Source organism: Mustela putorius, unplaced genomic scaffold (genome assembly GCF_011764305.1).
Source record: "Mustela putorius furo isolate JIRA1106 unplaced genomic scaffold, ASM1176430v1.1 tig00003845_pilon_pilon_pilon, whole genome shotgun sequence".
Lineage (NCBI taxonomy): Eukaryota > Metazoa > Chordata > Mammalia > Carnivora > Mustelidae > Mustela > Mustela putorius.
The window spans coordinates 53,386,316-53,413,908 of record NW_025421998.1 but is presented as its reverse complement, the minus strand read 5'-3'; the positions used below and the strand labels follow the sequence as shown (position 1 = coordinate 53,413,908).

Sequence of the window (27,593 nt, the reverse complement as noted above, 5' to 3'; positions counted from 1 at the left end):
GGGCCATCTCTTCTTTGCTCCTACAAGTTGCAATTGCAAAGAGATGAGTCCGTACTTAATCAGAATACGTGTCATAAAAGTCTCCATTTTAAGAAGGCTTTTCCTGTAAAGCAAAATCAGTTTATTCAAGTAAGTTTTTTCCCCCTTTTATGAATCAGCCTAGGGGATCTGATCACTTTTCTAACTTTATACTCATATCACTGAAATCAGATGGAAAAACACACTCCGTAGTCAAACACATACCCTGTAATTTCCATGTGTCAGAGATGCAAACTGTACTTTCAACAAAGTCCATTCTAAAACCAGTTTTACTTTTAGGACAGTGGTCTCCCACTTCATTTTTCATTCAATCAAATTATAAGTTGTTTTTTTTTTTGTTTTGTTTTCATTGCTATTCTTTATCTTACTCAAGCCTATCCATTCTTTTTCCATTTTGAAAAAATTATTCCAGTCTTATACATTTGTGATCCTATGATTTCTCGGGGACCATTGAAGTTACCAAAATTATTATCTACTAACATTCTGACATCTACATAAATGTCAACACTGCACACTTGTGCATATTAAATTATCAGAAATTAGGCGAAGTGTAATTTACCTCTTTGAGTACAAAGGACATGTTTTAAATCATAACTTACCCTACTTCAAGTAATCACCACTGATAAAACATAATATGTAGGAAGGTACAAGATCATACATATTCAAAGAGTTGTTATCAATGGTTCATTATCAAAATGAGAATACACAGTAAGGGGCATTTTGCAAGGATCAGTTTAGGATTAGCAATTAAACAACATCATTCACTAAAGGTCCAGAATTTGGATAAAGCATTGCTTTTTCCATTTATGGCTTACACCATAAAGCACTACTTGTACCTTTTGGAGAGAATGAAAATTCATTTGATTTTAATAAATTGAAAAAGAACTACCAAAACAACAAGAAGCATCTCAAGACACATACATGGATTCAAACTGAGAAAGGAACGGTCTTGCTTTAGAGGGCCACCCCCTTGAGATAACAAAAGGGGTGAGGAGAAAGTAGCTGATAAGCATGATAACCAACATTGTTCAGGAGACAAGCACACTTGTGACATTTCTAAGTAGGAACATATTTTAGAAAAAAGCTGAGGAAATTCTCCTTTCCCGTTAAACATCGCCAGTATTTAAGAGATACAAAGTCTTGGTAAAGAGATAAGAAGGCTATTAATGCCCTGAAAGGATTAGAATATGACTTCTCTAAACTCTGTCATTTAGCCTTAAAAAGAAAAGACAAGGATGGCCAGTATTTCTTTCTTCAAAACAAAGGCACACAGAGATGGTAAATGACAATCACACAGGTGATAATCCCAGGCCAAAGGACCAAGAGCATGCGGAAAAGCCTGAAGATGGGGAAATGGCGACTTCATGAGGTTCTCCTATCCTGTGGTAATTATTTGGATGATATGTATTAGAAGTTTTTGACTTGGAGAAACTTTGTGGGACACCACTTGGGCTAACTCTCATGAAGATGATCAGCTAACTGAAATCAAAGTCACTCTTAGTCACCATAACTAATATCCCAGAACTAGTTAAAAATACACATTAAAAAAAAAAAGACTTCCTCAGAAGTACTCTTGATAATAAAAACCACTTTTAGGAAACAACAACAAAAAGACATAGAATTTCTAAGAAGAACTTGCCTTCTGAGAAATCAGTTTGGCCACCACATCTCGGGCATGGACGTCGATGGTACAAATTGTCATGATCTTCTGCCTGTCTCCAGGTAGGAGTTCTCCCAGCAAAAGTGCAATGAGGGTATTCAACTGAGAAATCTAGAAGAAATTGTGTAAAAAGGTAAAGATTACAAATATTGAGTCTTACAAACCAACAGTCTTCTTATTTGTGAAGAGCCCTCTAGCTTACAAATCCATTTCAAATATGTATTTCAGCTAGCCCTCGAACAACCTGGGGGTTGGAGAGAAAGGAAGGGATGTTATTAAATTAATGACACTTCATTAATTAATTGACAATAAATATTATAACTCCTACCCACAACCCCTTGAGCTGAGTCTCAGGACAGCAGGCAAGTGCCCAAATAATGACAGAGGTGGGGGCTGCCAGCAACGTTTGCTGGCTGCAGTGAACTGACTCTCCATCCTCAAGACAATGAGTCCACAACTTTGCTGGGATGGAAAAAATGATAAATTTTAAAAGGTCAGATTGAGCTAACCTCCATAAAAGTACCTTAGGAACTAAGGATCAAGTCGTCTTTTGTTTTGTTTTTTTTTTTTTTTTGGTTTTGTTTTGTTTTTATTTGTCATTCTTTTTTGTTTGTTTTGTTCTTTAGGATTTACGTATTCATTTGAGAGAGAGAGAAAGAGAAAGAGAGCCGGAGATAGGCAGAGAGAGGGAGTGAGAGAATCCTTAAGCAGACCCTCACTGGGCTTGGACCCTGATGTGGGACTTGAGCGGAGCTGAAACCAAGCTTTGGATGTTTAAAAAACTGAGCCAACCAGGTGCCCCATTATTTAGGTTTTGTTTTGTTTTGTTTTTATAGAGCAGCCAGGTTAGCAGGAAAATACTTACAATGTATAGTTACAGACTATTGCACTAATTTTTCTTAGCCATATCCCTATTCTTAGGTCCCCTGACTCCTTATATTAGTATTTTTCCAAACTTCCAGTCTCTTTTCACAGAATGCAAGGGAACGAAGTAGAATGACAGGGAATAGAAAATGTTGCATACAGAAGAATATGTATTGTTTTGTGAAGCTTTTGGTCTCAGACTCTTGAGTATGTATACATATATGTATGTGTAAACTAAATCTGATACAAAATATGTCTTACTATTAATAGCCAGAAAGCTTTTAAGATGCTCCCACAGGTGGTCATTTTGTTAGCATGGCTATTTATTGAAAGCATGCCTGCTTTATTCAAGGCTTCTTAGTCACTCCATGCCTTCCCCTGCCACCCCCCACAATTCTGCCATTTCAGGGTAACACAGAGTAAAACAATACTGCCTTTTCTCTTTTTTTACTCTGCAAAGGACAGTCCTTTGCAAACTGTTAGCTTCTGAGAGAATTGGTAATGAGTGAATATGACACATAAGCAGAGACTCTCAAACCTTTGTGGCCTATTATCAAAATCATGCTCCCCACAGCACTCTTATCGCATCCCAGAGAACAGCCAGCACTGCAGACTCCCCTGAGCCTTTGGGGCAGGTGACCCGGAGACGCTGCTGTAACTCCAGTAAGGAGGCGGAAGGCAGGCAGAAAGACAGTAACCATAACACGCATGGCTCACATTACCCTAGAATATGCAAGGTGCCAGGCACTAACCAGGTTGTCTGTATCTTTCCATTCAATCTGCACGAACCCAATCACTATCCCAACTTTGCAGATGAGGAAACTGAGTCACGAGCGTATTAGCAGGAAAGGGGCCATTCAAAGGCAGATGGTCTGCCTTCTGAGCCTGAGCTCTTACTGGTCCCATCACCTTTGAGGTGGAGAAACCCACTGTCCAAGAGGCATTCCGGACAGACTTCCATACAATGGAAGGTTAGTTCAGAGGAATGAAAAGCATGGACTTTAGACCTTCAGAATATACAACACCCTTATAAGCATTTATCTGTTTTTAAAACTTTGTCTATAAAATTAAGCCACATGATACAGCAACAGAGGTGATCACGGTTTCACATATGTCACATTCGGGGTTCCTGAGGTTTTAGGTTCCACGAAGGCACATCTGTGTCTGTCTAGGACACTATTTCATCCGTATAGCCTCCTAAAGAGCTACCTGTCAAACAGCAGGTCCTCGGTGTTTGCCGCATACACTAATGAATGTACATCACGAACTTATGTGCATCCAAGTTTAGCACCAAAGTTCATGTATATGTTGGTTAGAAAAGAGGTGTTTTGGCATTGGCTGTTTTCTCATTTGGGTCAAGATATACAGGCTTTCCAGTCTCAAATCTTACACCAGTTCTGGCATTTGCTTAACAAGAGTGGGTTATAGTGGCAATAATAGTATCTTATGCCTTGTAAGAACATTTATAATTCCAATTATAAATGCAATGCTTTCACATGCATTGTCTTGTCTGAGGCTCCTTCACCCTGTGATTTCTCCATTATTGATTCACTTGCCACCGACCTACAGTCAAGAGGAAGAGAATTAAAAATATAACTCGTCAACATCATCTGCTCAGCTTCCTATGCTGGGGATCTGATGTTGTGTCTCAGGATTCCACATTCCTGGCAATGCTCTCCCATGGGCAATAAAATTCCATACTCACAACAAGACAGTTATAAAATGTCTATCACTGGGGCAGCAGCATTAGGCACGATCACTGTCTGGTCATACTACCAACGCATACACGTTCTTGGCCTGTGACATATGAAACACAGCGGAGCAGCTTTAAAAAACAAATACCCTCGGGGCGCCTGGGTGGCTCAGTGGGTTAAGCCGCTGCCTTCGGCTCGGGTCATGATCTCAGGGTGCTGGGATCAAGTCCCACATCGGGCTCTCTGCTCGGCCGGGAGCCTGCTTCCTTCTCTCTCTCTCTGCCTGCCTCTCTGCCTGCTTGTGATTTCTCTCTGTCAAATAAATAAATAAAATCTTAAAAAAAAAAAAAATACCCTCTCATGCAGTCGGCACTCATTCTTACCCTTGATCAAAGCAGTGTTACGAGATGTTCTCAGAGGATCATGGATGTCTGCCTCAAGTCAACAGCCTCGCCCCACCTTGAAACCCAAGGGACTGTTTTCCTTGTACACCTCGCCTTTGGCACAGCACAGATCCTGTGCCGGAAAGAAGCCTACCTTCGCATACAATCCAAACTCCTCTTCATGAGCACAAAGTCCTCCAAGGCCTCCGATGCCTGCTTCCTACCTCCCATCCCTCCACCCGTACTGGCCCTGATGTTCTTCCATCATGGCTGTTTCAGGGCCAGAGAAATGGTTTCATCTTCCTGGAGGCATTTCCTCTCTGTTCTTTACATGGCTGACTTGCCCTCATCATTCATGTCTTAGTTCAAAATTACCTCCTCAGATCGGACTCCTCTGGCCAACCCGTTTTGTATTACCCCCACCCAATTATTCTATAGGTTCCTATTTTATTTTCCTCATGGTACTTCCTAGTAGCCTATCATTCACTTACTTATTTCCTTGTTTACGACTTGCCTCCTCCACCTGCCTCTAAGCTTTAAAGGAACAAGGCCCTTACCTGTCGTAGGTATGATCTCATTACACACACATCATAGGAAGGAAGGAAGGAAGGGTGGGCAGCAACAAACCACACTGCATCAGTATTTTATTCTCTCAGTCATAGGGTAATGCAAATGTGATGACTGTTTCCAGAGATTACAGGTCAAAGCAGAATGCAGAATGCAGAATCCTTCTGCTAGAGTAAGAAGAAAGTGCCATGATCGCACACAGAAAAAGGGCCTGGTCTCATCAAGGGCTTGGAAAGACATTTTGGAGAAAGGGGTATTTATACTAAGACATTCAGGATGATTATCATTTAGGTTGTAAAAAAACTCAGAGGTTGGCCCCTTACGGAGGCGGAGTGGAAGCCACCCGAGGCAGCCGGTGCACACAGCCAGGAGACAGCCAGGTGACCCTGTCAGGGAACTGACACACGTCTGGCCCGGGAGAGGGGCGGGGCCAGGTGGACCATACGCTCTAAGACACTGGAGACTGGAGACTGCAACCGTGTAGGGCTCGGCCAGCTTACTGAGGACTCAGAACTTCAACGGCAATGAGATGTTGCTGAAGAGTTTTTAAAAGTGTGAGTAATTAGATGTGTTTTTAAAAGATTTCTCTGCCTGTGTGATGATGAATTGGAAGGGAAACCAGACTAGAGGAGAAAGACCTGACAGCAGAATGCTCTCATGGTCCAGGTAAGAAAGATGGGTGCTTGGGACCAGGTTATTAACAAAGCGGTGGAGGAAACCATGAGAACAGGTATATTTAGGGTAACTGAAGAGACGTGGTGGCTGACTGGACAGAGGGTAAAAGAGCGGTCAAACAGGCTACTAGGTGGGCAACGAGCGAAGGACAGTGGGTGTTTCTTTCTGACCTTCGGAACACTGGAGAAGCAGGTTTGAGAAGAGTGAATAGATTTCCCACATTCTGGGTTGGAGGTGCCTGTCAGATGTCCAGTGGAAAAGCCCAGGACACGTGCTTCAGGAGAGAGGTCTGAGCTGAAGGTCATCATCGGGAGCATCTTATAAAAGGAAGGAAAGAGCCGTAAAAGCAGACGTGATTAGCAGGGACGTCGTTATGGTGAGAGGACAAAGGCACCGAAGTCAGAGCCAGAACAGACGAGGAGGAGGAGGAGGAGCAAGGAAAGGCAAGTGAAGAGCCCAAGACACTGATGATAAAGAAGATTTCAAGCAGACATGAAATAAGGGAAGAGAGTATTAAAGGAGGACGAAGCGTTTCTAACAACAACACAGAGAGACTCAGTCGAGGGGTGGAACTGGGTCGTGGAGAGGAATGAGAAAGAGCAGATAAAAGTCAAGTGTTGATATTTAGCTCAGACAGTTTCATTATAATAAAAGTTACAGGGGGAGAGCAGGAAATGGGCGATGTGACATCTGCCGGTTGTTTTGTTTGTAAGCAATGAGACACTTGGGAATGTTTAAATGAGCACAGCGAGGAGCAAAAATGAGACTCGGAAGACACAGGAGAAAAGGCAGCCAGGGAATCCTGAGCGTCCCTTTCAGAAGAGACCTGAGCACAGGTGGAGGAAGGGCTCACAATAGTCAGAGGCTCTGCTTGTGTTCGAACAAGATAGGAGGTAGTGCGGAGGGATGAACACTAGTTCGTGGTGGCTGATCTAGTTCTCTCTGATGGTATCAACAGATAAGGAGAGTTGCTATTTAATGAACTCTTACTATCTAATAAGCATTGTATGTGTGCATACATAAAGAATATAGGTAGGGGCGCCTGGGTGGCTCAGTTGGTTAAGTGGCTGCCTTTGGCTCAGGTAATGATTCCAGGGTCCTGGGATCGAGCCCCACATCGGGCTCCCTGCTCAGCAGAGAGCCTGCTTCTCTCACTCTCCCCCTCTCCCTGCCACTCTGCTTACTTGGGCTCTCTCTCTAGCTCTCTGTTAAATAAACAAATAAAATATTTTTTAAAAAAAGAATATAGGTATGTAAATCTAAGTTAATCATCACAATAACCCTATGGGGAAGGTACCACCATGATTCCAATTTTATATAAGAAAATCTGCTCAAGATCACACAGTTCTAAACAGTGGAACCAGGATTTAGGACCGGATTCTAGGATTTTATTGCCTATTTTATAAACATAAAACTTTTCCAAATAGACAACCTATTATCCACTACCAAGTCATGCTGGCCAGGCAAGAACTGACCTGTAATGATTCTGGCAATGAATGGAAATAACTAGGTATCCACTACCCATGAATTCTCTTGTTTGCATAAAAATGGAAACACTTCCCAAAAGAGCCACGTGACTCATGACCACCACTGAGGTTTATATGTTAGAGACATCTAAGACACGTCTTAAACATATAATAGGCTTATATGTTAGAGATGTCTAAGGTCCAAAAAGAGGGCCATTTGCTTGGTGGGATGATGGTGAGCTCACCATGAAGTAAGGTATCAGGCACAGGGCATCACAGATTCAAGGTCAGAGAAAAGGGCTGGTTCTTGATCCATGGAGGTGGCTGATTGTCAGTTCTGTCCTGACCCACCCAGCTCTTGTCACGGGGCGGCAGGAAGAGACCATATATGTGAACCTAAAGAACTATGCCTCTCAATCCTACAGGCTTCAATAAGACAACGCAGAACATCATCATCTTTGCAGCAGAAGTGTGCAATTTCACCAGCATCGGGCAAGTCCTTTCCCAACTGAGGCACACCTGAGCCACAGTGGCCGAGAAGCTGGAAGGGGCCCTCTGTTTAAATGTTAAGATCTGAGCTCACAGACCTGAGCGAGCACCGCAAAGTAATGAGTATAGTGCTTAGGGGTCAGCTACCACAACCCTCGATCCCTTCCCGACTGGACCTAACAAGGAAGTCATGTTGCTTTTGGTTTAGAACAATACCAACAAGGATCTCGAATCCTGAAAACCACCCATGTTTCCACTTCAGCAATATCAGGAGCAATGGATTTTCTTTTCAGCTGGAACAAAGTGGCAAAGAAACCAGGTCCCACATTCTCTTGACACCATCAGGGCATGGCCTTCCTTTCCACTATGGCCTTCCTTTCCGCTGTGCATTTCCTACTTCTCCATTAATCACACTGCTAAACCCAGCAGAGTACTGAGCAATGTCAGCGACAGTGCACCTAATTACCTCATTCTTGACACTAATGGAAAGGATTCCAAAGTTTCACCATTAAGCATGATTTTCTCTGCAGGTTTCTAGTGGATATTCCTCAAGTTATAATGTTTCCTTTCAATGCTTGTATTAGAAAAGAAAAAGGGTGTAAAATCAGTATGCTGCCACCTTAAGAAAACTGAAAAAGAGGAGGAAATTGAAGGAGTTGGAAGTAATCAAGATAAAGCGGAAATCCGAGAACTATCAAACAAGTGACAGAAATCAGCAAAGTCAAAGATCAGTTCTATGAAAATGAAGTAAAAAGGATAAACACAGAGAAAGCCTGATTTCAAAGAGAGAGACAGAGAGAAAGAGAGCAAGAACACAAACCACCCACACTAGGTATGAGATCCTCCAGGTGTGCTAAGGATAATGTTAAGGACTGAAGACCAATTCACGTCAATACATTTGAAAATTTAGATCAAGGCTGAAAGTCAAGGTCCTGTAAAGGTCCAGACGGTCAACATCCGAGGCACTGAGGTCTACAAAGTCCCCACTGAAATGACTCCATGTAGCTATGGCAGCGTTGAAGCATCCAAAGACAGGCACTGGGCCAGAGGTGGCCAGAGGGTTGTAATGTGCCAAGACCTGACTTCGATGAAATGGATAAGTACCTTGAAAAACACACATTTTCATAAGTGATACAAGAAAAAAAAGAAAAAGAAAAAGCTATAGAACATCATATATATATATAAAAAGAAATTGATTTATAATTAACAAAATGATCCAAAAGAAAACTCCAGGCCCAGATGGTATCTCCAGTGATTTCTATCGTAAACTCTTTCACAAAATACATGAGAATACAATATTTTCCAATTCCTTTTAAAGAACATAATGCTGATGCCCAAACTGGCAGAGATATTAAAAGGAAACTACAGATAAAAGTTCCTTGTGAACATATATAGAGAATTCCTAGACAGAATATTTGCAAATGAAACCCAGCAAAAATACATATATACATATATAAATGATAATACATCATTAACCAAGTGGCATTTATTTCAGGCATGCAAAGTTGGCTTAGCATTCAAAAATTCACCACAGTAACAGAATAAAAGAGGCAGACACATGAAAAATCTTAACAGATTTGAAGAAGTTCAATGTCTCTTCAAGATAAAAACTCTCAGTATATAGCAATGGAAGGGCTCTCCCTCAAATTCAGAAAGGGCATCTCCAGAAATCTGTAGCAACAATCATACTTAATGGTGAAAATTTAAATTATTCTTCCCTTAGAAATAAGCCAGCAGGTCTGCTCTAACTACTTCCATTCAACATGGCGCTGGAGGTTCTAGCTGAGTCAGAAATTCAGGAAGAGGGAATAAAGGGCAAAGAAGAATACGAGACCAGAAGTCAAACTGTCATTATTGACAGAGGGACATGTTCATGGACACAGCAAGCCTTTGAAACTATAAAAACACTTACTAAAACAATTAAGCAAAGTTTGGCAAAGTCCTAAGACAAATTTGGCAAAGTCCTAAGATTAAAAAATCTATTTTATATGCCAGCCACAAAAATCGGGAAACAAATTTTCAAGCATCAAAATATATTAAGTATTTAAAATTATGTCTAACAAGAAATGTGCAAGACCCTGACATTGAAAACAATAGGAAAATATTTTGAGAGAAATTAAACACAACCTATGTCAAGATATACACCATGTTCTTAGATAAGATGCATCATGGTTGAGATATCCACCCTCCCAACATTCTTATTTCTATTTGATGTCATCCTAGTTAAAATTAATTAGGCTAAAAGATTAGGCTTCCAAAAATAAACAGTATGATAACTTATGTAGATATGAACAGAACCTAGAATGGCCCAAACAATTGTGGAAAAAAATTTAAAAATAGAACTAAGTTGGAGGCTATATTTAACCTGATTTCAAAGCTTACTATAAAGCTATCATAATTAATACAGTGTGGATTTTGCATGAAAATACATAAAGAGATTAATACAACAGGAGAGTCTGGCAATAGATCTCTTTCTATATGACTTTGATCAAGGTGCCAAGTTAATACAATGGAAAGGCAAAAAAAAAAAAAAATTATGTATGAATAACAGATCTAAATGAAAAACCCAGAACTATAAAGCTCCTAGAAGGAAACAGGAGACTCTTTTTCATGACATTGAGACAGTAAGAATTTCTTATGCCTGACACAATAATTATCAATCAAAGAAGAAAAATTTGATACACTACACATCAAAATGAAAACATTTCACTCACAAAACATACCATTAATAAAATGAGCAGTCTGTTCATTTCTTTCAAAGGAACTGCTACCAAATAAAGAAATCCTCTAATCAACAATAAAAAGATAAACATCCCAATTAAAAACAAACAAAAAAACTGGGCAAGTTTTTTTGAACAGATTCTTCACAATAAAAGATACACGAGTGCCAATAAACATGTGAAAAGTTACTCAACATCTCTAGACATTAGAGATAAGCCAATTAAAACCACAACGAGCTACTACTATGTCACACCCACTAGAATGTCTGCAATTGTACAAACTGATGACACTCAATACTGGCCAGTATATGAAGCAACTAGAATTGTGTCACCTTGTTAATGGGAATGTAACAATGGAGATCTGTCTGGCAGTTTTTTTAAATGAGTAAACATGTACCTTCCCTATGATTCGGCAATTTCACTTTTAGATATTTTATGCAGGAGAAAGGAAAATCTATGCCTATCAAAAGACTTGGACAAGAATGTTTCAAGCAGCTTTAGAAACAGTAGCCTCAAATTGGAAACCCCAATATCAGTCAACAGAATGGATACACAAAGTGCGCTATGGTTACACAATGGAATGGTAAGCAACGAAAAAGAATGAACTTCTTTTTTTTTTTTTTTTTAATTTTATTTATTTGACAGAGATCACAAGTAGGCAGAGAGGCAGGCAGAGAGAGAGAGGAGGAAGCAGGCTCCCTGCTGAGCAGAGAGCCGGATGCGGGACTCGATCCCAGGACCCTGAGATCATGACCTGAGCTGAAGGCAGCGGCTCAACCCACTGAGCCACCCAGGCGCCCAAGAATGAACTTCTAACACATGCAATAACACACTTGTTAAGAAATGAGAACAGTGTGAGATTTTACTCTCCTTGTATGCTCAAGTCAGCCTGGCTCAGATTAAGGGATCCTGGCAGAAGACACAGAGTCTCTGGGTCACAGATAAAGGACAGGTCATTAGTCACACCAATAGCACTGATTAGTATGTACATATAAGCATTTGCACCCATCCCCGATTCCGGACTTTTAAGGGATAACCCCAAAAGAGCCACATAATGCTTGTATATGTAGTGAGGTGTGTTATAGGACAAGAATCTTGAATTTAGGGAACCCAAATCTTTACGAAAGCAAAACCATGTCTGAACTTAGCCCTGGAAGGAGGTTTTTTTCTTTATTATACTGGACAGTAAGCCAATCTACCCTTTGCCCTGGAGAGAAATGTGAGAGAGACTATCTTCCAAGGGTGTTTATATAATAAACAAAGGCATTAAGTTCCTCTGCTCAAAAAATGTACAAAACTTGAGACCCACAGAAGATGGTCACCCAACAGTGTGAAGTGAAAAATCCAGACCAAAAAAGAGAATAAATTCATGAGATTGGCCAACTCAACTGCCTTGATTACCATTTCAATTATTTCTGTGGTTATGGGTCTACTCAAATTTCTACCTCATTTTGAATCTATCTCAGAAACAATGTTCATGGAAAATCATCCATTTGTTTTAAATTTTATTTTAAATTTTTATGCTAAACATTAAGTCACACATAGTATTACATGATCTTTTTAAAATCTCTTCTCATAGGAAGTTACGGTTCCTTTCGTGATCTTTTTCCTTCTCTCCCCAAACTCGACTTTTTTTTCTTTCTCCTCTTAACTACAAAAATTTGTTGTTATGTAGATCCCTGGGTGGCTCAGTCAGTCAAGCATCTGCCTTGGGCTTGGGCGATGATCCCTGGATCCTGGGCTCCCTACTCAGCAGAGAGTCAGCTTCTCCCCCTGCCTCCTGCTGCCCCTGCTTGGGCGCTTTCTCTCTGACCAATAAATAAAATCTTTTAAAAAGTTTTGCTGTTATGGTCTGTTTAAGGAAACAGTCCTTGGATTTATGGCTCAGACTGGACCCACATGGCATATATGGGCAATAAATCTGCTCTTACATCTGTCACTGTGGAGTTCTTGAGTTACCTCAGGATCTGTTCTGCTGCTTTCTCTAGAACAGGGATTGGCAAACCACCGGCCACCAGACAAAGGTGATCCCTACTGGTTTTTATAAATAAAGTTTTATTGGAACCTTGCCATGGCTCTTTATTTAAAAATTTGCCTATGGCTTCTTCCCTACTGCAACAGCAGAAATGAGCAGATGTGAAAGAAACTATACAGCCCAAAGAAACTAAAGTATTTCTATCCTATCCTTCAAAGAAAATGTTGCCCAACTAGGAATCTAGGGTCAAGATGTAGTCATAGCAAAAGTCCTCTACAGACATCTCACAGTATTTATGAAGCACTTCTCAGGACTTCATCCTGGGAGCAAACACACCCACTGAAAATCTCTTGGGATATACAGAAGGCAGAAGTGGTTCCAACTGTCCGTCTCTTCCACACTTACTCCTTAAGGCTGCCATGGACCCCACTTATGTTTTAGTTATTGAATCTGAGTTTGTCATTTCCAATGACAAATTCCAACTTCATTGGATCAAACAGGCTTCCTGTTATAATAGTCTCTTGTTTCACCTGAAGTTTTCTCCGCTCTCAACAACCAATCTCATCTGCTGTCCACTTCTAGGCATTCCTCAAAGTAACTGGTTTAGTGTATCCAGATACAATACGATTTTTTTTTTTTTATTGTTTGCTGGCTATTCAGTAAAATTCTGGCTGTGTGAAAGTAACCAGACGAAACCCAAAGATGAAGTCACTCAGGCCTCGTCCTGGGTCAGCACACCAGAACTTAATTTCTGGGCTCAGCTTCCCTAGAAAGGCAGGCCAAGGGCAACCAGCCAGCAGCCGCCTGCTCCATACAAGAGACCTGCCGCAGCTCCAAGATGTCCCTTTGCTCCATTTGAGGAAGGGAAACCTGATTTAACCAATCAGCAGATGCCCTGTATAATTTCCTTGTGCCTGCTCACTTGGACTATAAAAATCCCTTCCTTTATCAGCATTTTGGGGCCTCTGTTAGACTAGATGATGCCTGATTCATGAATCACTCAGTAAAAGCCTGCTAAATTGGTAAATTATGGAAATTTTTCTTTTAATAGATGAGAGGGGAGGTAAAGAGTATGTGTTCCACTCATATGGGTTCCTGCTACATTACAAAAAAAGAGGTTATCAGATCATGCTTTTCTAGAGAGGCAAGAAGAATAACTCGTGTGTTCAGCATACACTGGGTAGCTTCAGGCTTCATAGGCTCTCCTACTCATGCAATAAAGTTGGGATAAGGAACACTATCAACATTGGATCCAACTGGTTTTGAAAGAATCTCTCAGTGACTAAAAGTGAGGCCAAGCACTGGCCCTAAGAAGCAAAATGAGAGTCTCTTTCTTATATGTATTTCTTCATCCTGGGAGGGGTGATGAATGATTTTATATTGCTTATCTTGAGTTACTGAGAGTGCTCAGGGTCATGTCCCCACACAGTAGCAACTAAGCTTTTCAAGTCCAAAATGTTCCCATCTCTTTTCTGATGATCTTCACACAGATTAAAAATAAAGGAAGAGTAGAAAATCCTTCTTACCAGATCCCAAGCCTCCAGAACAAAGTATTTTGCCAAAGATCCCTCAAATCTGAATGACTGAATTTATTAGATTGGTAGTAGGGATATACACCCAAAATGCAGTATCTTTGCCTTTAATCCCAACATTATCTCACATAAAAGGAAACAAAGAATTTAAAATAATAACTTGGGCAGGTAGATCATCAATTATAGCCAATTCTGATCTCAGTTTAAAATGGAGCAATTTTAAAGGACTAACGTTTCACTTTAAAAACTGCTCACAGTATTAGCGTGAGTAATTTTAATTAAAAACAAACTCCAGCAGATGGTTACATCCATTTTCGAAGAGAGCACACTAAAGGGGTTTCAACTTAGATGCACACACTTCTCATGAACCACACCAAGGCTTCAACAGTATTCAAATGTTAGATTCTCTAATATGCATATTAGTATCAGTTACAAAATTGAAACACTGTACTGAAGGCATCTGTTGGGTGGTCTGTCAAACATTTCAATTTGTGCTAAAAGTGTTTCATAATTAAGCGGATGAATGCCTTCTTCATAAACCTTCCTCGTTGCCTGCTTCTCATCCAACATGAAAAGGAAGCATTACATAACTCTTGAACAGAATGGAAAACTTTATTTTAAGGGAGAAAAAAAAACCCTAAATTCTGTTAATTAGTGGAATATGTGGAAGCTCTTGGGATATGAAGAACTTTAGCTGTAAGAATAAAAACAATCCATTGTTGCCAACGGGAGAGAGTGGGTATGTTTCATATACTGAGAATGGGAAGATGAATTTCCACAATGTTCCACAAGGCTTAAAAGAGGTACACTCTTCGACCTAGCAATCTTACTTCTGGAAGTTTATCCCGAAAAAATAAAGAAAAATATGCACAATCTGTATGTATGAATATACACGGCTGTTTGCTGCAGTACTATTAAGGACAGCCAAAAATCAAAAACCAACCTAATCACCAGTATTAAGCAGTCGTAATAAACGACATTCTGCAATGTACTAGATTAAGCCAAATGGGCAACTCCTTCATTAAACACACACAAAGCAAACATATCCCATGTGCAAAGTCCATGGCAAAAACGAGAGAGGTGGAAGGAGAGAGGGAATGGGGGGGGGGCGTGGGAGTGAGTGTGTGATAGTCCCCGATGCCGGCAGTGTACCTCATCAGTAGCAAATGTCATGACAACCTAACGTAGGATTTGGGGACAGATTCAAACATCTGGAGACTGAGATTCAAACTGCCACACGGAAACACAACATTTCTGTCTCCTGCCTCTCGCACTCCCTGAGCAAGCCCGTGAGTTGGAACTGAGATGCTGATATATAGCTGAGATTCTCTGAGTCTTACACAGCCTAATACAGAGCTCTAGAAAAATTCTACCCACCCGCTCAGAGAGGCAAGATGAAAGCCCTTGGAGAGGGAAAAAAAAGTCCCTTCAGAGATAACAAAACCTTAAGCCCATGTCACGTGATCTGGAAATCCTCAACTGATTTATCAACCACAAAATTAATCTAGCATCCACAAAATCTGTGGAGACCTAGAAGAAGCAAAGAAGAGAAACACACTATAGGCATGCACGCTTTCTCCAGGGCACATAGAATGCCTACAGAGAACACACACCTAGTTCAAATTTTAAAATGAACACACAAAAAACCAGATTCAGTTTAACAGAAGAACCAGCCTTAAAAGAACTAGCATTAGAACAGTCTAGATGAGATTATTAAAAATGTCTCTCGGGGCACCTGGGTGGCTCAGTGGGTTAAGCCTCTGCCCTGGGCTCAGGTCACGATCTCAGTGTCCTGGGATCAAGCTCCGCATCAGGCTCTCTGCTCTGCCTCTCTGCCTACTTGTGATCTCTGTCAAATAAATAAAATCTTTAAAGAAAAAATATCTCTTTCAAAGAATTGAGATAAAAAATAAAAACCATAATGAAGAGATGAGTCATCATAAAGAGAGATAGGTAAGTCAACATAAACTGATTTTTCAAAAACCAAAAAGAACTTTGGGAAATTAGAGATACAATAATCAAAACTGATGAAATTAGTATTTATACTGAAATATTTACAGGTAAAGATTACTGGCATCTGCAATTACAACTCATCTGCAATTCGTTGTAAATATAAGGTGGACTAAGGGAACTATAGAGCAGGGGATAAAGCTCAGATAATGTGATAAAGAAAATAAAATGTTAATCGTAGAATCCTGGTGTTAGGTTTGCACATCATTGTACAATTCGATTTCCTTGTCTGTATTAAAATGTTACGATAAATTATGGGGGGGAATAAATTAATTATGCATCACATTAGACACCAATGTTATGTCATTTTGGGGACAGCAACAATGACTAACACAAAATCAAGAGTTGGCCACTTAACCAACTGAGCCACCCAGGCATCCCTGGGTCAAGCACTCTAAAATCGTGTTTTAAATATATTAACTAATTTAATCCTAATATTACAATACAGGTACTATTAATATTACTGCTTTACAGATTTTAACACCAAAGCACAAAATTATTAAATAAGTTGCCCAAGGCAGCACAGCTAATAAACCAATGGTAGAGTTGACATCTGAACCTATATAATATGGACCTCGATACTTCTTTCTTAATCACTATCCTCTATGAAAAACAAGTTAGTGACGTGGAAAATGTATTCAACAAGTCAGGTAAGGGGCGCCTGGCTGGCTCAGTCAGTAGAACATGCAAATCTAGCTCTTACAGTTGTGTGTTCGAGCCCCATGTTGGGTGTAGAGATTATTCAATAATAAATAAACTATTCAAAAAACTACCTAAATTACAGCACAAAAAAATGGAGAGTTTGAAAATATGAGATAGAGGTTGAAAGACAGAGAGCATGAGAAGGTTCAACATAGAGCAGATAAAATTCTAAATGAAGAAATTAGAGCAAATGGAGGAAAGGCATCAATTAAAGAAAAAATGGAGGGGAATTTTCCAAAATTGAAGACAGACATGTAACCAAAGATTCAAGAAGTTCTCAGAGTCCTAAGCAGGTTAAATTTTAATAGCAGGAGAAAAAAAATGTACAGGTAGATACATTAGAAGAAAACATCACAACCACAGAAACAAAAAAATCATAAAAGCAGCCAAAGACCAAAGACCAAATGTTCCTGCAATTAACATGAAGGAAAAATAATATGACCCAAAAGTTTATAGCAACAATGAAGGCCATAAGGTAACAGAATATTTTTTAAAGTTCTGAAAGAAAATTATTCTCAACTTAGAATTTTAGGCCTTAACTGTCAAGAAGGAAGTCAAAAGACAAGGAATCAGAAAATGTCCTCCATAAGCAGGACATTATTGTCACTGAACAAATCACTAAAAGATACACTACAGGAAGAAGGGAATTGGATTTTAAAATAAGAAATGGAGTAAAAGAAAAAAAAGCAAAGTCATAGCTTAATATGTTGGTACATCGAAGATTTAGATAACCCAATTAATGGTTGATTTAAAAACAATTAAATTAGGGATGCCTGGGTGGCTCAGTCAGCTAAGTGTTTCACTCTCGGTTTCACTCAGGTCATGATCTCAGGATGGTGAGATCAAGCCCCAAATTGAGCTCCATGCTCAGCACAGAGTCTGCTTGAGATTCCCTGCCTCCACCCCTTCCCCTGTAGACACTTTCTCTCTAAAAGTAAATACACAAAATCTTAAAAAAAAAAAAAAAAAAAAAACATTAAACAGCAGCATGTAAAATAGGAAGTGGAGATCAGAATAAGAATTTCCACAGTCCTTGTGAGGAAGAGGATGATCTAGTAACAGCTGACCAGAACGTAAGCACTGTGAAATCAAGAACTTTGTTGCTGGACGTATAGAACCTACAAAAAGGCTGACGAGCCCTCAGATGATCAGAGCAAACCTAGAGAAGGGAGGAAATAAATTCTGGCATACCCATATTCGATCACTCTATTTGCCAACTTGATATATATTTATAGCAAGAAAAATGGTAGATAACATTGAGTGAGAAAAAGTAACAAAATGTATTAAATATAAAGAAATATTTTTTCTATGTATATGTAGATACATCGACAGATAACAGCACAAGTACATGTTTATGTCAATAGCTACACACTGACATATATTTAGAGACAGACTGATGTGTCAACACATTTATAAAAAAAGAGGAAAAATTTTTGACACCTATATGCCAAAATGTCATCAATGGTCACCTGTGGGAAGAAAAGCTATCGGGCTATGGGTGTTTTCTAAAAATTATTTTCCCTTTTTTCTTTCTCAATCTGTACTTTCTTTTTCTAAATCTTTCATAACACACGTTAATAAAGAAATCATGACACTGAAAATAAAACTGATAGAAGAAATACCCACAACATATAATTTACTGTTTTAAGCAATTAAGTATTTAATGATCACACAAAATGGTATCTTGTAAGCAAAGAGATAATTGATCGAAGTCAGGGAAAAATAACGTAGGCATATGTAGGCTGAAAAATTTAAGTTTCAGCAATGATTGATAATACCTGAAATTTAAGAGAGGATGTTAAAACTTTTTTTTTAAAGAATCCTTTCTTCAATAGATAATGAAAGTACTTTTAATAAAGGCAGAGATATCAATAAATTAACTAACCAGAAACTTATTTTTATAAAACTGTAATATAATTGCAATTTAATTAACTGGTAATGTCCATGAAAAAAAAAATCACCTACTTAGTTTCCTCACCCAAGTGGCACTGACTAGAATTGTAGAGCCACTGCCCTAGGAAGAAACCAGTCACTTTTGAAAATCCAACCCAGTAACCTAAAGACTACTCAATATAAACCAACGTCCCCTTTTCCTAAAGACGCACATCAAGGATCCATTTCTCTCCAAAAGTAAGTAATATAAAGACTTCTTTAGTAACATCAGTAAGTCAGGTGATCTCCACTCAAGATTCAAACAAAATTAAAAGAAAAAATCAAAACACTCTAAAATGTTAAATTTCTGAATATGTTAATGACCCAAGTATCCTTCACCCTCTGCACCTATTTGATTTTTCAGGGACTGAATTTAAAGTAGTGCTAAGAGGACAAGCAATAGAAAGCAGTGGAGACCATTCGGAATCCTGCTAGTCCTGCCAGTGCTACTTACAAATTGTACAACATTGGGAAAACTGCTTAATGTCTCTGGATTCACACTTCAGCCGCTGAAACCAAGAAAAGTAAACACTAATATTTAAATATCTTTCCAGCTTAATATCCTCGTAATCTAAAAGCCAATAAAAAGGCCGAATCTTTAAACAATTCCATAACAAGGAGCACACCTTTAGACGGGAGGCTCACGGAGCAGTCCCAGAGGAAGCGGGGTGCATAAAATGGAACTCGAAATAGACCATTTTCCAAAACTGCTCATCTGTGATCTGTAATTAACCAAAACCCAAAATACATGAAAACATCTGTCTTTGCCGAAGAGCCCTCCATCTCTCTGAGTCATGCAAATCATGTACATATTTTGTAATAAATACTCCATTAGCCTAGATGGAGAGTCTTACACAGAAGGACAGAAATAGGCACAGTATCTGAGTACATGTGAGACACTAGAGACTTGAGAGATGAGTGACGTGATTTTTTTTTTTTTTTTACCCGTGTAGCCAACCAGAAGGATGACACAAAGCTAGAAAAAGAAAAATCAAACCACTGATTGCTGAAATAGTTCCAGCATAGTGCCTGGCACACAGACAACACTCCCTAAATGATGGAGGAATGAATGCTTACCTCTTCAAGTGCCCTCAAGCCTCAAAAGCCCGCACCTATAAAATACCTGTTTTTTATGGAAATCCTTGAGGGCCGTTTCATAGCCTTCCTCCAGTCTACTGAAGGCTATTACAACATCTGTCGTCCACCAGATCTGTGAGCCTGTCAGGGCAACTTGTGCAGGGAAATCCAAGATCCACAACTCCCTAGGTTTTTCCTCGTAAGCTGCTATGGCTTCTGTGATGGAACGTCGCACTGTACCTTGCATGGTCTCTTCAAGTCGCAGGAGCCATGTTTCCACCTTTTGAAGCAAATTGAAATGATTTAACACAGGCTTAACTGTGGAAGAGAGAGAACTCCATCCCTCCATGGGCTTAAAAGCCATGCAGAGAGAGAGGCCTTACATGGATTTCTTTTCAAGATTGATTTATTTATTTTGAGATGGAGAGAGCACACATGAGCATGAATGGGGGAACGAGGAAGAGGACAAGAATCTCAAGCTGGATGCAGGGCTTGATCTCACCACCCTGAAATCACGACCTGAGCCTAAATCAAGAGTCAGACGCTTAACCAACTGAGCCACCCAGGGGTTCCGGATTTATTTTAAATCCAGGTAGAAAACTAGAGGAAGTTGAACTCAGAGGATCAGAACAACTCAGAACAACAGTGAAGGAAGCCCATTGAACTTGTCTTTTCCCAGGACAGTGCTCAAGTTACTCCACCTACAGGATGGCTAATAAATTTTTGCAGCCTCAACAGAGGAGATATTCTCAATTACTGATTTTTCACATCCGAAGACAAGAGGGTTCTGGACTAGGATCCCCTGTGGTAATGCACAGTGTTCTGAGAAACCACCCATCACAGCCATCTACTAGATAGAGGCATATGCTAGAATAATATTCTAGAGCTCTGGGGATATTGGTAGATTGTTTTAAAAATATGGTTTTTTTGATAATTTTTAAATATACTGAAAACTCTTCTCTGAAATCTTCCTAGTTCTTAGTCTTAAGACAAAGTGTTTCCAGCAAATGTCTTAATTATATTCCCTACTGGTTCTCGTCTTCACACTTGTCAAAAATTAGACAGCAGGAGAGTATAAGAGATAGTACAACTGCTGACTTGCGAAAGTTAATCTTTTTTTTAAAATGCAAGTTTATTTTGCCCCCACAAATTTATCTTAACCCATTTTCTAACCTATTCAAATATGCTTTATTGTATTTACCCATATATCTGTTGCCATGGAATGATACTATCTCATAAAAAGGATATGTACAATATTCACAAATAGATGACCTAAGCAATAAAAAATGACTATAATAAATCAATTCCAAGGACCATAAGAGATCGTGAAGATGTTGAAACTGTTTAGTCGGGGGGTGCCTGGGTGGTTCAGTCATTTGAGTGTCCAACTCTTGGTTTCAGCTCAGGTCATGGTCTCAGGGATCGTGAGATGGAGTCCCTCATCCAGTTCTGTTCTCAGCATGGGCTCTGCTTGAAATTCTTTCCCCCACTTTCCCTCTTCCTCTGCTCCTCACCCCTGCTCACGTTCACTCTCATTCTCTCTCTGTCAAATAAATACATAAAAATCTTTAAAAAAAAAAAAAGCAAAACACTTTTTCCCCCTCTGTCTGTGTGTGAAAATGGCAGAAACATTCATTCCTAGGATCTTTCTCTGGAGAACTGGGAAGGAGTACTGTGTAGTTAATGAGCTGACAGTCTTCCCCATTGAATGAAAAAGGTGGCACTGCCCTGGCAATGGGCTCCATCTTCCCCAAAGCTTTCACTTCTGACGCTGTAACTGGGTTTTGTTCGCATGTCTAAATTCAAGGTCTGTGATCCCATCACTACTTTAGTCCCATCACTACTTTAAGTCACTAAGTCACAACCCTTGGCGTCACCCAGCAACTAGTTCCTTCAGGAAATCATACATCATTTGAGCATTTCCCAAATACTCTGGGATTCCTACCCTCAATATAGCCGCCTTCTCTCCAGAACCTTCCAGTCCATCTGGGAAGACCAAACACACATATAGACTCATGGATCATCTCATGTTCAAATGACTGTGCCAACAATGGCTACTTAACTCAGTGTGATCTGAGAACTAAGCTCTGATGAGATGTCGTTTGATCCCTTCCTGTGCTGGTGTTTCTTCAGCTTCTGCCCAACCCTCTTTAACAACGATTACCACTTCCCATTATTGCCAACTATCCATTTCTTCAGGGAGCCCACGAGCTCCTCAAAGACAGGGACCATGTCTTACTTATCTCTGGATCCCCAGAAGATTAACCCAGCATCTGGCACATGGTGGGTATTCAATCAACACTCATCAAACAAAATACAAATAGTCTACATTGGGAGAAACCAATCATCAAAGTGCAGGGGAAGAAAAGACCTTAAGGAAAAGCATCTTTTATCAAACAAAGGCAATTAGAAGATCAGCGTAGTGTATGCTCGAGTCTCTGGCCGAAACTGCTTATAGAGAACTAATGAGAGCTCTGTGAAAACGCTCAGTACCAAGGGTTTCTGCGACTGACAACCACATCCGTCAAGTGGACTGTCCTCCTTCTGGGCACTATGCCAATCGGCTCGCAGCCTGCCGGGCAGGGAGCAGGCAGCAGCACACTTTTGTCAAGATAGTTTATGGTGACTTTTTCTAATCACTGTAATAATATCCTAAAGAGCCCAAGAGATCAAAAAATATATTTTAATCAAAGTATTCCACCATCTGCTTTCCCTTCATTTGGCAGGATTTCTTGGTACAATATTAAAAAGCAGCAGAGAGAAATGAAGAAAACCCCTGTTTAAAAAAAAAAAAGGAAAAAAAAAAAAAAGATGAAGAAGCTTGGCATTGCATTTCTGCAAGGGACATTTTAAGGAACCCCGCCACAACCCAAACAGCTCTAGAACGGAGGCCACTGTCTCAGTGACTCCATGGATTAACTCGAGCTGCACAAGCATCATCATAAAAAGATGCGATTCCTCTACATCATCTGCAAACACCAGGAGCTCTTTCATAAATCGTCATGAGCCAATCTCGCCGGTGACCGTTCAGCATATTTTTGAGGTATCCAGCTGGGCGAGGAGCAAATACGCTAACCTAACTGTCGGAGCATGTGGTAGTTAGGAAACGGGACATCAGTGTGGAAGACTCCATCCACTTATTTATGAGCAGCCATTCTAAACATTCACATCACATTCCTGAACCACATGACTCTTTAAACGTGCGTTCCTGCAAGGCACTACTTCACCCCAACTCTCAGTGGTGGAACCAGCAAGCTTTGTGCGAGACCCTGTCACTGGGCTTGCACCTGCTTCTCCTTCTGGGGTCCACTCGCTCAACCCGTGATGATCCTTCCTAACAAGCTCAGCCATTAGCCTTTCTGACAGCCTGTGGGGCGCTGAAGCCATGTGAGCAGGAACCGGGAAGCAGAGGGGTCACACCGGTCGAGGCCAAACAGGAAGCTCTGATCTCCAAACCAACCAGGGCCTGGTGTGACCGCAGCTGATTTTTTTCTTGTTCAATCCTTTAAAAATTACCCTGAAAATACTCTCACAGCCCAGAAAACCTCATCATCAAATCTTACGTGGCCTGTGCATTCGCACTCAGCTTGGAACGGGACGTATTCCTTTTCTTTGCTGTACATTCCGATCGCTCTGTGGGTCGACTCATCGTGACCCTCTTCAAACTGCAGATCTGTAATGCTGTCGAAGAGTTTGGCAAGGTGACGTGTCACCTATGATCATTTGGAAAGATAAGAGCATTTTTTTTTACTGGAGATCTATTGGGTAACCTAGTAAGGATGAGTTCATGCAATTTTCTTTATGTAATAAAAGTTGTCTCAAAATGTTTTTCTTCAAAATAGCCATTACTTCTTAAATTCCAGAGTTTAAAATGACCTTGATGGGGGCACCTGGGTGGCTTAGTCGGTTGGGTAACCAACTCTTAATTTCAGCTCAGGTCACCATCTCAGTGCTCAGAGATGAAGCCTCATGTGGGATTTCATGCTCAGCACTGAGTTTGCTGGAGATTCTCTCCCTCTGCCCCTTGCTCCCCCCTGGGTCACACTAAATAAATAAATCTTTAAAAATGGATGAATGAATGAATGGGCCTTGATGGAGAAGTGGCCAGGCACTCTGGCTGGATTATCAGATGTTAGGTGGTCAATGCTTATCATAAAAAGTTACCTATCTTTTATTCAGAGATTAGACACTTACCAACTTCCCTGTCTGTGCCATATACCTGTAGCAATCACCCTGCTGGGAATTTTATGGTTGAGTTTCTAAAGTTCAGATATATTCTTAAGCTATAGAAATCGTTTACTACAGGAAAGCTGTGTTCAAATATTTGAAAGGGAAATTTACGTTACATACAACCTTCGTCTCGTGTTGGGTCTCATGTTGGTGCGCGCTTGCCTTGATACTTAAGTGTACTCTATGACATATCTATTACAAAAGATTCCCCCAACATTATTGACAAGGAAACTGAAGCTAAAATGCTAGATGACTTTGTCAGGCTGACAATGCTCAAACTAAGTGGCTTTTAGATGTTAGGTCTCCAAATCCAGGTCCTATCTATGAAGTTCAAATTCTTCTGCCATCATTAACTTTGATACCTTAGATCGTGATATCTCCAAAGGAACCCCCAATAACATTGTGAACTCTACTATAGGTGCCAGACTATTTGAAAAATAAAACCAAATTAAAAGACACAGATCAGCATTTGTTCAGCCAGAGGCTGATTTGGAGACTAAAGCCTAACTGGAATTCGGAGTACCGGAAGAACCATACTTGTCCATGTAGTCTATCAGCACAGACCAGAACAGGGCTCCCCACCTAGAGGTGCTGTTAGGAGGAAAGAGGAGGAAAGCGTGCATTCTGAAAGTAGACTCACAAGGACAACAATCGGGTGAGGCACTTGGCCTCTCCTGGGGTATAGTGAGTGGCAGAGCGTGAACCTGAGGCAGTATCAAGAATGGGAAGAAGAGGTCCCTCCTTACAAAAAGTACAAATAAACACTGTGAGTGGAAAACACTTGAGTTTTCCTCAAAAAGTTAAACATACAATTAAGACCCAGCAATTCCCCTCCTAGGTATATACTCAAAATATTTTAAAACAGGTACCTTGTACACAAGTGTTCACATCCTTGTACACAAGCGTTTATGGCAGTCTTGTTCCCAAGAGCCAAAAGGTGGAACCAACCCCAATATCCAATGATGTATATAACTGGACACAATGAGGCACATACAGACAATGGGAAGTTGTCCAGACACAAAAATGAAGTACTGATACACGGGACACAGATGAACCTGGGAAACATGATGCTAAATTAAAGACCAAATATTATATGATTCCATTTAGATGAATTGTCCAGAACAGGGAAATCCCTAGAGACAGAAAGCACATTGGTGGTTGCTGGGGGCTAGAGGGAGGAGGGAATGCCAAGTGACTGATGGGCATGGGGTTTTATTTTGGAGTGATGGAAATATTTTGGAACTAGATAGAGACAATGTTTGCACAACACCATGAGTGCACAAATGCCACTGAATTGTATACTTAATTTTTTTTAGCAATTTCATCTTCAATTAACTTATAAATGAATGGCATATAATGATTTTTTTTTCTGTCAACAAATACTGAAAGACCAATGAGCAATCACACCTAATCAATAAATGGGCAGAGCACATGAACAGACACCCCTCCAAAGAAGGCAGAAAATGGCCAACAGACACATGAAAAATTGTTCAACATCAGTACCCATCAGGGAAATACAAATAAAAAACCATAGTGAGATACCACCTTACACCAGTCAGAATGGCTAAAATTAACAAGACAGGAAACAACAAGTGTTGGAGAGGATGTAGAGAAAGGGAAACCCTCCTACCACTGTTGGTGGGAATGCAGGTTGGTGTAGCCATTTTGGAAAACAGTATGGGGTTCCTCAGGACATTAAAAATAGAGCTACCCTACGGCCCAGCAATCGCACTACCAGGTATTTACCCCAAAGATATAGAAAAGGGCACCTGCACCCCAATGTTCATAGCAGCAATGTCCACAGTGGCCAAACTGTGGAAGGAGCCAAGATGCCCTTCAACAGAGGAATGGATAAAGATGATGTGGTCCATACATACAATGAACTGTGTCCCTTACAATGTTTAATTCTAGGTTATGTAAACTGTGCGCCTCAACGGAAAAGAAAGGTGCTGAGAGCCAGAAGATGGTTGAAAGCTACACAGCATTTACTAGCAGAGTACAGATGCCGTCCCCATAATGAGTTTTTCTTGAAATACAGTTTAACCAGACTTCAGAACTACCCCAATAGCAGCTTCTAGGAACAACACCAACTTGCCTCAATTTCCCGCATGACAAGGCCAAAACCAATATTGGTAAGGAACTCCTTAAGGTTGATTTAATCTTTGAAGCGCTGGGCCTCACCATTTGTGCTGTATTTGCAGTTTTAGTACTAGAGAAAATCGCAGCTAGAAATCAGAGTTGAAAATAGATGAGTTTTTGAGACTCTCACTTACTTTGAAAGTAGACAGAGCAAGAGCGGATGATCACAGCTTCGGTTATCATATTCTCCTCCATCCCCGTACATTACCCAGTGGACATTTACACACAGAAAGTATCTCCAATAATCTAACAACTCACTGTCACAGCTGAAGTAGCCAGGAAGTGCACAGATGTTTAATGGCTTCTACTGTGTAATGGGCCTAAATAATATTCAGGTGAAAGCTGCAGGATAAATGAGACCTCAACTATTAGACACTCTCAGACATTATTGCTTTGGTGAGAAAACAGTTTCCAAACAACTTCTACTCAGAGTCTCTCAGTCAGTGACCGGGAAATGCAAACCCCATGGGCTGCAGCGTCGTCACCCCTGACACGTTTGAAGTTGGGCGTTTTCATGTCCAATCTTCCATTTAAAGCTTCTGAGACAACAGAATTGGATTTTTTCTTATTTTGTTTCTCTTTGATTCTTAACGAATGTGGACCCGGGTGTCCTCAAATCTGTTCTATTTCTATGAAGATCTCTGTGTTTCTTAACACTAAAATAAAATTCCTTGTTAGTGTGATCTTGAGAATGCCTTTATATGATTAAAAAGAAAAATGAGTGCCTTAGAGGCCCCTGTTTTTATCTCACTAAAGAAAGAGAAAGGATTTGAATACTTTGGGGCACCTGGGTGGCTCAGTGGGTTAAAGCCTCTGCCTTTGGCTCAGGTCATGATCTCAGGGTCCTGGGATCGAGTCCCACAACAGGCTCTATGCTCTGTGGGGAGCCTGCTTCCTCCTCTCTCTCTCTCTGCCTGCCTCTCTGCCTACTTGTGACCTCTGTCTGTCAAATAAATAAATAAAATCTTTAAAAAAAAAAAAAGAAAGGATTTGAACACTTTAAATCACAAATCAATAATGTCATCATATCTCAGATGGGTTTCTAAAAGTTTAGCAGCAAAAAAAAAAAGGTTATTCTCTCAGTTTACCGTTTATAGCAATCAGGTACATCCACCCATTAATGAGTAGATACACAGGCAGTCCTTGCTTCACACAGTAGTGTGGGATCATAACAATGACTGCACAATCTGAATAACTGATGGGAAACTTATGATTGTCCTCAGACTTCTAAAAGCCTTTATTAAAACATTAAAATCCTTCTCACTCTTGGTTACAGAAGTACAAGGAGATAAAATTAAAACTACAAATATTTCGGACAGTATAATTTAAAATATTAAAAATATTGATGATTTTTATTTCTTCATAGAAAACTTATCAGGGGTAGTTTGATTAGTGTTTTTCTTCTTATCTTAGAACTTAAGACACAGAGTGAGCATCTT

At 40.1% G+C, this 27,593-nt stretch overlaps 1 protein-coding gene across 1 annotated transcript in view; it reads right to left on the bottom strand.

The window, feature by feature from the left end:
- DNAH11 (dynein axonemal heavy chain 11) overlaps window positions 1-27,593 on the bottom strand; it is a 321,410-nt gene that overhangs the window by 197,772 nt on the left and 96,045 nt on the right. The window contains exons 29-31 of the mRNA XM_013051673.2: window positions 23,349-23,498; window positions 19,832-20,065; window positions 1,679-1,810 (exon numbers count right to left, since the gene is read on the bottom strand). Coding sequence (XP_012907127.1) covers window positions 1,679-1,810; window positions 19,832-20,065; window positions 23,349-23,498 — 516 coding nt within the window. The remainder of the gene's footprint in view (window positions 1-1,678; window positions 1,811-19,831; window positions 20,066-23,348; window positions 23,499-27,593) is intronic.